Below are 13,076 nucleotides of genomic sequence, written 5' to 3'. Positions count from 1 at the left end.
TAATTAGTCACATATAGATGGTCATTTAGGTTGTTTCCACTCTTTTGTTACCACAGATTATTACCCTATCTTCATTCATTTGGCAGTATGCAATATATCTGTAGAATAAATTACTCCAAATGGAAATACTGAGTCAAAAGAATGTTACTTCTTTTGGCCCCACCCATCACACATGGGTCAGAGGTCAAATTCGTGCCACAGCAGCAACCCAAACCTCTGCAGTGACAATACTGGATCTTTAACCTGCTGTGCCACATAAGAACTCCCCAAAAGAATGTTATTTTGATATTTTTGATATGTGCATTTTTAATTTGGATAAATATTGCCAAATTACTTTTTGTAGTGGTTAAACCATTTTGTATTCCAATCAAAAATTATTATATTATTGACTATATTCCCCTTGCTATGCATTTCGTCTTCATGACTCATTTGTTTTGTAACTGAAAATTTGCTACTTTTTTTTTTTTAGGGCTGCACCTGCAGCATGTGGAGGTTCCCAGGCTAGGGGTCTAATTGGAGCTACAGCCGCTGGCCTATGCCACAGCCACAGCAACATCAGATTAAAGCCACGTCTGCAACCTACACCACAGCTCACAGCAACACTGAATCCTTAACCCAATGAGCGAGATTAGGGATGGAATCTGCAATTTATGGTTCCTAGTTGGATTCTTTTCTGATGCTGCACCACCACGGGAACTTCAAAATTTGTTACTTCTTAATATCCCTCACCTCTTTCCCTCATCTCCTACCCCCTCCTCTCTGGCATCCTCCTGTTTGTTCTTTGTGACTCTGTTTCTGTTTTGTTGTATTTGTTTACTCTGTACTGTTTTGTTGTATTTGTTTATTTGTTTATTTTTAGATTCCACATATAAGTAAAATCATATGCTATTTTCTTTACCTTATTTTACTTAGCATAACACCTTCTATGTTCATCCATGTTATTGCAAATGACAAAATTTCTTTTTTATGACTAATATTCCAGTGTGTGTGTATATATATATATATATATATATATGTATGTATGTGTATATATTTTTTTTTCATATTTTTTAAAGCTATTCATCTTCTGACAAACACTCAGATTGCTTCCACATCTTGGCTGTTGTAAATAATGCTGAAGTGAACACAGGGGTGCATATATCTTTTCAAATTAATGTTTTTGTTTTCTTCAGAGAAATACCCAAAAGTATAATTGATGGATCATGTGGTAGTTTGAAATTTTTTGACAAACCTACATATTGCTTTCTACGGTGACTGTAACGGTTTGTATTCCCACCAACAGTGCACCAGAATTGCCTTTTCACCATATCTTTGCCAACACTTGTTACTAGTTGTCTTCTTGATAATAGGCATTCTGATTTTTTGTTATTGTTTTTTGGCTGCACCCATGGCATGTGGAAGTTCCCAGGCCCAGAGGTCAAACTGGAGTCACAGTTGTGGCCTGTGCCACAACTGTGGCACCACCAAGTCCTTAACCCTCTGTGCCACACGGGAACTTCCTAGCCGTTCTGATTGATGTGAGGTAATATCTCATTGTGGTTTTGCTTGGCATTTCCCTGATGATTAGTGATTTTGTGCATCTTTGCATATGTCTGTTATCTATCTTCTTTGGAAAAATGTCTATTCAGGTCCTCTGCCCATTTTTAAATTCACTTTAAAAATTTTTTTTGGAGTTCCCGTCATGGCGCAGTGGTTAACGAATCCGACTAGGAACCATGAGGTTGCGGGTTCGGTCCCTGCCCTTGCTCAGTGGGTTAACGATCCGGCGTGGCCGTGAACTGTGGTGTAGGTTGCAGATGCGGCTCGGATCCCGCGTTGCTGTGGCTCTGGCATAGGCCTGTGGCTACAGCTCCAATTCGACCCCTAGCCTGGGAACCTCCATATGCCGTGGGAGCAGCCCAAGAAATAGCAAAAAGAAAAAAAAAAAAAAATTTTTTTTTTGATGTTGAGTTGTATGACTTCCTTGTATATTTTGAATATTAACCTCATCAGATATATCATTTGGAAATATATTTTCCCATTAAGTAGGCTGCCTTTTATTTCTGCGAATAGTTTTCCTTTGTTTTATGTGGTCCTTTTGTTTTTTGGGTTTTTTTTTTTTTTCACTTGTTTTCCTTTCCTGAGTAGGTATGCAAAAACATATAGCAAAGACCAATGTCAAAGCACATACTGCTTGTATTCTCTTCTAAGAGTTTTATAGTTTCCTGTCTACATTTAAGTCTAATCTGTTTTTAGTTTATTTTTGTATATGGTGTGATGGAGTAGTCTAGTTTGATTTTTTTGCATGTAGCTATTCAGTTTTCACAGAACCATTTACTGAAGAGATTGCCTTTTCCCTATCATATTGTTTGCTCTTTTTACATATATTAATTGACCATTTAAGTGTGGGTTCATTTCTGGGCTTTCTATTCTGTTTCATTGATCTATATGTCTTTTTTTGTGCAAGTACCATACTGTTTTGATTACTGTACATTTGAAATCAGGGCCTGTGATGCCTCCAGCTTTGTTGTTCTATCTCAAAATTGTTTTGGTTATTCAGGGTCTTTTGTGTTTCCAAATTTTAGAATGGTTTTTTCCTAGTTCTGTGAGAAATGCTGTGGTTATTTTGATAGGAATTGCATTTAATCATTAGACTGTCTGCAATGGTGTGGTCATTTTAAACAATAATTTTTTTTTTTTTTTTTTTGGCTTTTTTAGGGCTGCACCTGCAGCATGTGGAAGTACCCAGGCTAGGGCTCTAATTGGAGCTACAGCTGCTAGCCTACACCACATCAGTGTAGGATCTGAGCCCTGTCTTCAACCTGCATCACAGTTCACAGCAATGCCAGACCCTTAACCCATTGAGCAGGTCCAGGAATCAAACCTGCATCCTTATGGATACTAGTCTGGTTCATTACCACTGAGCCACAATGGGAACTCCAATAATAATTCTTCTAATCCATGAGCGTGGCATATCTTTCCATTTGTTTATGTCTTCTATTTCTTTCGTCAGTGGGTTATATCTTTCTGACTACAGGTCTTTTACTTCCTTAATTAGACTTTGTCTTGTTATAGTTGACTTACAATGTTCTTAATTAGGTATATTCTTAAGTTTTTTGTTTGTATGTTATGCATTCATAAACATGATTGATTTCTTAATTTCTCTCTTTTTTATTGAAGCATAATTTAGAATGTTGTATTAGTTTCTGCTGTACAGCAAAGTAATTCAGTTTTTAAAGTTAAGATTCTTTTCCATGATAGGATATTGAATATAGTTCCCTGTGCTATCCCACTCCATCTCTTTCCCAACCCCTTACCCCCGGCAACTACAAGTTTGTTCTCTACTTCTTTGTATCTCTTTCTGTTTCGTAGATAGGTTCGTTTGTGTCGTTTTTTAGATTCCACATATAAGTGATATCACATGGTATTTGTCTTTCTCTGACTTACTTCACCTAGTACTATAATCTGTAGTTGCATCCATGTTGCTGCAAATGGCATTTTTGTTATGGTGGAGTAGTATTCTATTGTATATATTTGTACCTTATTTATTTATTTATTTATTTATTGCTTTTTAGGGCCGCACCCGCAGCATATGGAGGTTCCCAGGCAAGGAGTTGAATCAGAGCTATAGCTGCTGGCGTACGCTACAGCAATGCCAGATCCGAGCTGTGACCTATACCACAGCTCACTGCCACATCCCCGATGCACTGAGCAAGGCCAGGGATTGAACCCGCGTCCTCAGGTACTATTCGTTTCTGCTGTGCCACAACAGGAACTCTTGTACCACATTTTTTTATCCATCATCTCTTGATGGACATTTCCATTGTTTCCATGTCTTGGCTATTGTGAATAGTGCTGCTATGAACATTGGGGTGCATGTATCTTTGCATTATAGTTTTGTTGAGATATATGCCCAGGAGTGGGATTGCTGGCTCATAATAGTAACTCTATTTTTAGTTTTCTGAGGACTCTCTATACTATTTTCCATAGTGACTGTACAAGTTTACATTCCCACCAACACTGTAGGAGGGTTCCCTTTTCTCTACACTCTTTCCAGCATTTGTTATTTGCAGACTTTCTAATGATGTCCATTCTGAGTGGTGTAAGGTAATAGTACTGCCTAGTAGTTTTGATTTTCATTTTTCTAATAATTAACAATGTTGAGCATCTTTTCATGTGCTTGTTGGCCATCTGTATGTCTTTTGAGAAATGTCTATTTAGTTTTTCTGCCCATTTTTCAATTAGGTTGTTTGGGTTTTTTGTTTTAAATTCTCTTTTTACTAGTTCATTGTTAGTATGTAGAAACACAACAAATTTTTGTATTAAATTTGTGTTATGTATTTTCACTGAATTCATTTATTACTTCTAATGTTTTTTAGGTGGTGTCTTTAGGATTTTCTCTATATAGTATCATGTCATCTTCAAACAGTGACAGTTTTACTTCCCCTTTCCTATTTGGGTTCCTTTTATTTATTTGTTTGTTCATTTTTTCTTTTTACAGCTGACCCTGTAGCATATGGAAGCTCCTAGGCCAGGGGTTGAATCAGAGCCATAGCCACTGCCCTATGCCACAGCCATAGCCCTGCCTGATCCAAGCCACTTCTGTGACCCATGCCACAGCCTGTGGCAATGCTGGATCCCCAACCCACTTTGCGAGTCCACACATTGAACCTGCATCTTCATGGACCCTTGTGTCAGGTTCTTAACCTGCTGAGCCACAACAGGAACTTCTATTTCTTTTTTTCCTTTTTTCTTTTTTGCCTGATTGCTGTGGCTAGGACTTTTAACACTATGCTGAATGAAAGTGGTAAAAGTGGACATTCTTTTTTTTTTAAGTGGGTAATCTTGTATGATATTAGCTATGGGCTTGTCAAATAGGTTTTTATTAGTTTAGGTATATTCCCTCTATACCCACTTGGTTGAGTATTTTATTGTAAATCTGTGTTGAATTTTGTGAACAGCTTTTTCTCCATCTATTGAGATGACCATATTATTTTTATCTTCACTTTGTTAATGTGGTATATCACATTGATTTGCAGATATTGAACCATTGTTTGCATCCCTGGGATAAATCCCATTTGATCATGGTGCATGATTTTTTAAAAGATATTATTGAACTCAGTTTTCTAATGGTTTTCTTTCTTTCTTCCTTTTTTTTTTTTGGCTGCACCTGTGGCATACAGAAATTCCCAGGATAGGGTTCAAACCCAGACCACAGCAGTGACAGCACCAGATCCTTAACCTGCTGAGCCATTAGGCACCTCTGATTTCTCTAATGTTTTGTTGAGGATTTTTGCATTTATATTCATTAGTGATACTGGCCTATACTCTTCTTTTGTTTTTGTTTTTTTTTGTCTTTTCACCATTTCTTGGGCTGCTCCCACAGCACATGGAGGTTCCCAGGCTAGGGGTCGAATCAGAGCTGTAGCCACTGGCCTATGCCACAGCCACAGCAACACGGGATCCAAGCCGCCTCTGCAACCTACACCACAGCTCACAGCAACGCCAGATCCTTAACCCAGTGAGCAAGGCCAGTGACTGAACCCGCGACCTCATGGTTCCTAGTCAGATTCATTAACCACTGAGCCACAACGGGAACTCCAATTATTATTATTATTATTATTATTATTATTATTATTTTGTCTTTTTTGCCTTTTCTAGGGCCACTCCCACAGCATTTGGAGGTTCCCAGGCTATATACTCTTCTTTTTAGGTGGTGTTTTTGTTTGGTTTTGGTGTCAGGGTAATGCTGGCCTCAAAGAATGAGTTTGGAAGCATTTTTTTGTAATAGTTTGAGAAGGAAAGGTGTAAGAATTCTTTATATATTAGTTACATCAACCTTTGTCTTATTTGCTGCAAAAATATTTCCTTTTTTGTTTAACTTTTTGTTTTACCTTTTAAGTAATATTTAATAAGTCAAACTTTGATTTTTTTTCTTATTGTTTTACTTTACCAAGTTTAGAAAGTTCTATCTTATGGAAAGTTTTGCTAAATATTCACTTCTGTTTTTTCTAGTTATTTTGTATTTAATTTTGCTCTGCATTTGGAATTTACTTTTTTTTTTTTGGTCTTTTTGTCTTTTGTTGTTGTTGTTGCTATTTCTTGGGCCGCTCCCCGCAGCATATGGAGGTTCCCAGGCTAGGGGTTGAATCGGAGCTGTAGCCTCCGGCCTACGCCAGAGCCACAGCAACGCGTGATCCGAGCTGCGTCTGCAACCTACACCACAGCTCAGGGCAACGCCGGATCGTTAACCCAGTGAGCAAGGGCAGGGACCCAACCCGCAACCTCATGGTTCCTAGTCGGATTCGTTAACCACTGCGCCACGACGGGAACTCCTGGAATTTACTTTTGTATATATCATAAGAAGATCTAAATTGATTTTTTTTTCTGACTAGTTGTCCTCGTACATTAATTTATGAAGCCTCATTTATCACACATTCAAGTATATATCTGGGCATGTATTCCTTTACATGGGTCTGCATATTCTAACAGTACCACAATAAACAATTGCTTTTAACATTACTTTCAGTACTTTCATATATACTTAACAGTTTTTTTAGGTTTTTGGTGGTAAATATTAATAAGCTTTGCCATTTTATAATCACAAATGTTGCATAGTCATCATTACTACCTATTTCCAATTTTTTTCATCATCCTTAACAGAAACTTTGTAACCAGTAACCAATAACTCCCCATTACCACCTTCCCCCAGTCTTCAGTAACCTCTAGTCCACTTTCTGTTTCCATGAATTTGCCTATTCTAGATATATATCATGTAAGTGGAATCATGTAATATTTGTTCATTTCATGCCTGGCTTATGCCACTTAGCATAACATTTTCAAAGTTTACCCATGTAGTAGCATTTGCATTAGAATTTCATTTCTTTTTAGGATTTAATAATATTCGATTATATGTATATATCAAATTTTTTTACCCATTCATCTCTTGATAGATACTTGGGTTTCTTTCCTTCTTTTTTTTTTGCTTTTTAGGGCAGCACCTGCGTCATACGGAAGTTCCCAGGCTAGGGTCAAATTGGAGCTGCAGCTGCCTGCCTGCACCACAGCCACAGCAACTTGGGATCCGAGCTGTATCTGCAACCTATACCACAGCTCACAGCAACGCTAGATTGCCAACCCACTGAGCGCCTCCAGGGATTGAACCTGCATCCTCATGGATGCCAGTCAGATTGTTTCTGCTGCGCCACAGCAGGAACTCCTTGGGTTGTTTCTACCTTCTGGCTATTGTACATAATGTTGCAGTGAACACTGGTGTATAAGCATCTCTTTGAGTATCTGTTTTCATTTCTTAGGGCTATATACCTAAGAATGGATTTTCTAAGTAACTCTAAGTTTAGCTTTTTGAGTAACCACTAAACTGTTTTTCATAGCAGTTACACCATTTTACATTCCTGCTAGCTATGTATGAGTGTTTCAATTTCTCTGTGTCCTGGCTAACACTTGTTCTTTTCTGTTGTGTTTGGCTTTGTTTTTTTGGCTGCTTCTGTGGTATACAGACGTTCCTGGACCATGGATCAAACCCATGCCATAGCAGCGACTTCAGCCATAGTAGTGACAGTGCTAGATCCTTAACCGCTGAGCCACAGCAGTGACAATGCTAGATTCTTAACTGCTAGGCTGCCAGGGAACTCTTTTTTTTGTCTTTGTATTGCTGATGATAACCATCCTTTTAGTTGTGAAATGGCCTATCATTGTAGTTTTGATTTGCATTTCCCTAGTGACATGTTGAACATCTTTTCATGTGCTTCCTAGGACTTACAGCAATATTTTAAAAATTTTGGTACATAAGTTAATTAAATTTATTCCTAGATTTTTTTCCAAGGCTACTATAAATGAAAGTGATTTAATTTTCTTTTTGAATCATTCATTGCTGATATAAAGATACATAAATGATTTTTGTATATTGATCTTATAAACTATAATTTTGCTATATTCATATTTATTTTTTTCTTTTCAGTGGATCCTTAACCCACTGCACTGGGGCAGGGATCAAATTGGTGCCTCCATAGAGACAGGCTGGATCATTAACCCACTATGCCACAGTGGTAACTCCCGCCATACTCATTTAATAGCTCTAGTAGCTTTCTTAGATTCTTCGGGATTTTACTATATAGGTATATCATGGAAATATTGCAGGCTAGGTTCCAGACCACCACAACTTAGCAAGTATTGCATTAAAGCAAGTTACAAACATTTTTTGGTTTCCCAATTTATATAAAAGTTATGTTGGGGAGTTCCCTTCATGGCTCAGTGGTTAACAAACCCAACTAGGATCCAATCGCTGGCCTTGCTCAGTGGGTTAAGGATCCGGCATTGCCGTGAGCTGTGGCGTAGATCACAGACGCAGCTTGGATCTGGTGTTGCTGTGGCTGCGACACAGGCCAGCAGCTGCAGCTCCAATTCAACCCCTAGCCTGGGAACCTCCATCTGCCACGGGTGCAGACCTAAAAAGCACATACACAAAAAAGGTATGTTGAATGGAGTTCCTGCTGTGGTGCAATGGGATCAGTGGCATCTCTGGAGTGCCGGGATGCAGGCATTTCCGGAGCTGTAGCCTAGGTTGCAAGTGCGGCTCAGATCTGATCCCTGGCCCAGGAACACCATTTGCCGAAGGGTGGCTGAAAAAAAAAATTCTTTGAAAAAAGTTATGTTGGCATTCCTGCTGTGGCACATTGGGTTAAAAATCCAACTGCCAGAGTTCCCGTCGTGGCGCAGCAGAAACAAGTCCAACTAGGAGCCATGAGGTTTCAGTTTTGATCCCTGACCTCACTTGGTGAGTTAAGGATCTGGTGTTGCTGTGAGCTGTGGTGTAGGTTGCAGACGTAGCTCAGATCTGATGTGGCTGTGGCTGTGGCTGTGGCCAGCAGCTGTAGCTCCAATTAGACCCCTAGCCTGAGAAACTTCGTATGCTGCAAGTGCAGCCCTAAAAAGCAAAATAAATAAATAAATAAAAATCCAACTGCAGCAGCTCATGTTGCTGCAGAGGCACGGGTTTAATCCCTGGTCTGGCACAGTGGGTTAAAGATCTGGTGCTGCCATGGCTGTGGTGTAGGTCGCAGCTGTGGCTCAGATTCAATCCCTGGCCCAGTAACTTCCATATGCTTCATGTGTGACCATTACAAAAATAAAAATGTTATGAGGAGTTCCCATTGTGGCTCAGCAGATTAAGAACCTGACATACTGTCTGTGAGGATGTGTGTTTGATCCCTGGCCTCACTCAGTGGGTTAAGGATCCAATGTTGCCACAAGCTGCCGTATAGGTCATAGATGCAGCTCGGATCTGGCATTGCTGTGGCTCTGGTGTAGGCTGGCAGCTGCAGCTCTGATTCACCTTCTAGCCTGCAAACTTCCATATGCCACAGGTATGGCTATTAAAAAAAAAATTATGGGAGTTCCCGTCGTGGCGCAGTGGTTGACAAATCCGACTAGGAACCGTGAGGTTGCGGGTTCGGTCCCTGCCCTTGCTCAGTGGGTTAACGATCCGGCGTTGCCGTGAGCTGTGGTGTAGGTTGCAGACGCGGCTCGGATCCCTCATTGCTGTGGCTCTGGCGTGGGCCGGTGGCTACAGCTCCGATTCGACCCCTAGCCTGGGAACCTCCATATGCCTCAGGAGCGGCCCAAGAAATGGCAAAAAGACAAAAAGACAAAAAAAAAAAATTATGTTTATACTATACTGTAGTCTATTAAGTGTACAATAATGTTATATCTTTAAAAACAGTGAATATACCTTAATTTTATTTGTTTTTAATTGACATATAGTTGATTTATAATGTTCAATGTTGTGTTCGTTTCAGGTGTACAGCAAAATGATTGAGTATACACACATACATGTATACATGTAGACACATATATATTCTTTTCCAGATTCTTTTCCCCTTGTAAGTTATTACAAAATATTGAGCATAGTTCCCTGTGCTATACAGTAGGCTGCTGTTAGTTATCTCTTTTATATATAGTACTGTTATACCTTAATTTTAAGATACTTTGTTCCTGGACTTCCCATTATGGCTCAATGGGTTAAGAACCTGATATAGTCTCTGTGAGGATGCAGGTTTGATCCCTGGCCTCACTCAGTATGTTAAGGATCCAGTGTTGCCACAAAGCTGCAGCATAGGTTGCATATCCAGCTCAGATCTGGTGTTGCTTAGGCTGCATCTGCAGCTCTCATTTGACCCTGGCCCAGGAACTTCCATATGCTGCAGGTGTGGCTATAAAAAGAAACAAACAAAAAACTTTATTGCTAAAAAAATGCTAACCATCATCTGAGCCTTCAATAAGTCATAATTTTTTTTTTCTTTTTAGGGCCACACCTGCAGCATATGGAGGTTCTTAGGCTAGGGGCAAATTGGAGCTGTAGCTACTGGCCTAAGCCACAGTCAGAGCAATGCCAGATCCGAACCTTGTCTGTGACCTCACCACAGCACCCAGCAATGCCAGATCCTTAACCCACTGAGTGAAGCCTTGGATCTAACCTGCTTTCTCGTGGCTAGTAGTCAGATTTGTTTCCACTGAACCACAACAGGAACTGCAAATCGATTTCTTTGCAATAGTAACATCAAAGATCACTGATCATAGACCATCATAACAAATATAATAAAGAAAAGGCTTGAAATATTGTGAGAATTACCAAAATATGACAAGAAGACATGAAGTGAGCAAATACTCTTGGAAAAGTGGTGCTGATAACCTTGCTCAATGTAGAGTTGCCAAAAACTTTCAATTCGTTAAAAAAAAAAAAAAAATGCAGCTTCTTCCAAGTGCACTCAACCAAGGTATGTCTGTATATAAGGTCATGTCATCTTTGAATGGACAGTTTTACTTTCCTTTCAAATTTGGATCTATAGTTGATAGTCTTGTCAACAGTAATGTAAACTTACTGTTTCAGTTTTTGTTGGTCATTTTCTTATTATTGTTAAAGTGATTTTGGAAACTGTTTAGGTTTTAAATTAATAGTTTATATTGAAGAAAATATTTATATGTTTATTAACTTAAGTTTTTTTTCCCATAGATTTGGCTAGCTGATTGGCTGCTGAAAAATAATCCCAACAAACCTAAACTTTGTCATCATCCAATTGTAGAAGAATCTCATTAAAGCCCTTGAAGAACAATTCACGAACTCTCTTACTATAAAAGGCATGCTTCTACTTAAGAAAAAAGTAATTCCTAAGGGTTTAAGTAACTGCATGTGAAATAAATTATTTCTTAAAAATAAATTTTATAAGAACAAATGTATTTTGTGAAGCAGATCACACTAAGGTAAAATAGAGGCTTAGGGTATGATTTCATTTTTTATTTTTCAGCCACACCTGTGGCGGGCTGAAGTTCCTGGACCAGGGGTCAAACTTGTGCCACAGCAGTGACAGCACCAGATCTTTAAGCACTAGACCACTAGGAAACTCCTGTGTTTTTTTCTAATAAGAACATTATATTAGAAGCATTTAAAATGTCAACGAAACAACTGCAACTTTTTATTTTTGTGACTGCAGAGAGTTATTCAGTTAAGAGAACAATTAATTCATGTAAGATGCATCAGAAACAACCGAAGATAATTAAACTACCATTCCCATACATAACTGTGCATCAACAAGAACCTTCTTTAAATTTGTCTGCCAATTTACAACCCCCAAAATGTACTAGGCAAGGTTAGTAGCTATTGAAAATACCACCAGGCCAGGGCTAGCTAAAGAAGTATTTGGTAGTATGTTAACTATACAAAAAAACACACTACAGAATTTAAAAACAAGTCTTGCATAGCTTTACATTTCTTTCTTTTTTTTTTCTTTAAAAGAGTGAATTGTGTATAGGCAGGTTAAATGCTTTTGGACAAGGAAAAACTAGAACAAATTGATTTGTCATCATCCTCTTCATCTTTCTTCTTTTCCTTCTTTTTCAGCCTTGATGACTCCCTTTTTTGCCACATATTTTTTGTTCAACTCGGCACTCTTCTTTTCATGAGGCTGATTGTCATCTGCAGCAGTGTTGTTCCACATTTCTCCCAGTTTTTGTTTTTTTGGCCACACCTGTGACATGAAGTTCCCTGGCCAGGGGATGAATCTGTGCCACAGAAGCGACCTGAGCTACAACAGTGACGATGCCATGTTCTTAACCCACTGAGCCACCAGGAAACTCCTATCCCAGTTTTTTTTTTTTTTTTTTTTTTTTTTTTTCTTCCTTCCACAACGCCAATGGGTGGGCAGGGATGTTCTCCTTTGATTTGAGGGCAGAACAAGAAAAAGACTGAAGGCTACCTCTTGGGTCCAGTGGGGTCCTTGACTTTCTTTTTTGTTTCTTTAGGAGGACCATAGTTTTGTATTTCTCTTTTATAAGGGTCTTGTCTGCCTTTGCTATGTCTTGGAAGTTTTCTTTTTCTTTAATTGACACTGTCTTCCATCTCTCTGAGCACTTTTTAGAGAACTCCGAGAAGGTGACTGAAGCATCTGGGTACTACTTGTGCTCCTCCTGGCAAGTTTGTACAAAGAATGCATATGATGATACTTCTCAGTCTCTTAGAATATCCTTTCTCATGTTTAGTTATTTTTAGTTTTTTTTTTTTGCTCTGTGAGTCACAGAGTCATAAATTGCCCATCTGGTTCTCACTTGCCCTGGTGCTATTTCTGTGGAGCTCAATGTATTGGAATGGTTATTGATTTAGGATATGATTTTAACAGTGATGGAACATTAAGTCATAGAATAGAAGAAGTAATGTTGAGATATAGCATTAAGTAATATCTAATGTAAGATATTGCTTATTATTTTTTGAGAGGTAAGATGTGGAATTGTATTTTATTTTTTAATTTATTATTATTATTATTATTGCTTTTTAGGGTCACACTAGGGACAAATAGAAGTTCCCAGGCTAGGGGTTGAATCAGAGCTGTAGCCACCAGCCTACGCCAGGGCCACAGAAATGCCAGATCTGAGCCACATCTGCGACCTACACCACAGCTCACGGCAACGCCGGATCCTTAACCTACTGAGCAAGGCCAGGGATCAAACCTGCCACCTCATGGTTACTAGTCGGATTCATTTCCACTGCTCCACAACAGGAACTCCTATTTTGTTTTGTTTTGTTTTAT

The 13,076-nt window shown here is 38.9% G+C and overlaps 1 protein-coding gene across 4 annotated transcripts in view; it reads left to right on the top strand.

Annotated features, from left to right (window-relative positions):
- The window catches only part of NME5 (NME/NM23 family member 5), a 35,785-nt gene extending 24,572 nt beyond the window's left edge, over positions 1 to 11,213 (top strand). For all 4 annotated transcript variants that reach the window (XM_021084837.1, XM_021084836.1, XM_013995158.2 and 1 more), the window contains one exon: positions 11,009 to 11,213. In XM_021084837.1, the coding sequence (XP_020940496.1) occupies positions 11,009 to 11,022 (14 nt within the window). In that variant the 3' untranslated portion in view covers positions 11,023 to 11,213. The remainder of the gene's footprint in view (positions 1 to 11,008) is intronic.

The sequence above is a fragment of the Sus scrofa genome, chromosome 2 (genome assembly GCF_000003025.6).
Source record: "Sus scrofa isolate TJ Tabasco breed Duroc chromosome 2, Sscrofa11.1, whole genome shotgun sequence".
Classification (NCBI taxonomy): Eukaryota; Metazoa; Chordata; class Mammalia; order Artiodactyla; family Suidae; genus Sus; species Sus scrofa.
This window is presented reverse-complemented; position numbering and strand designations above follow the sequence as displayed.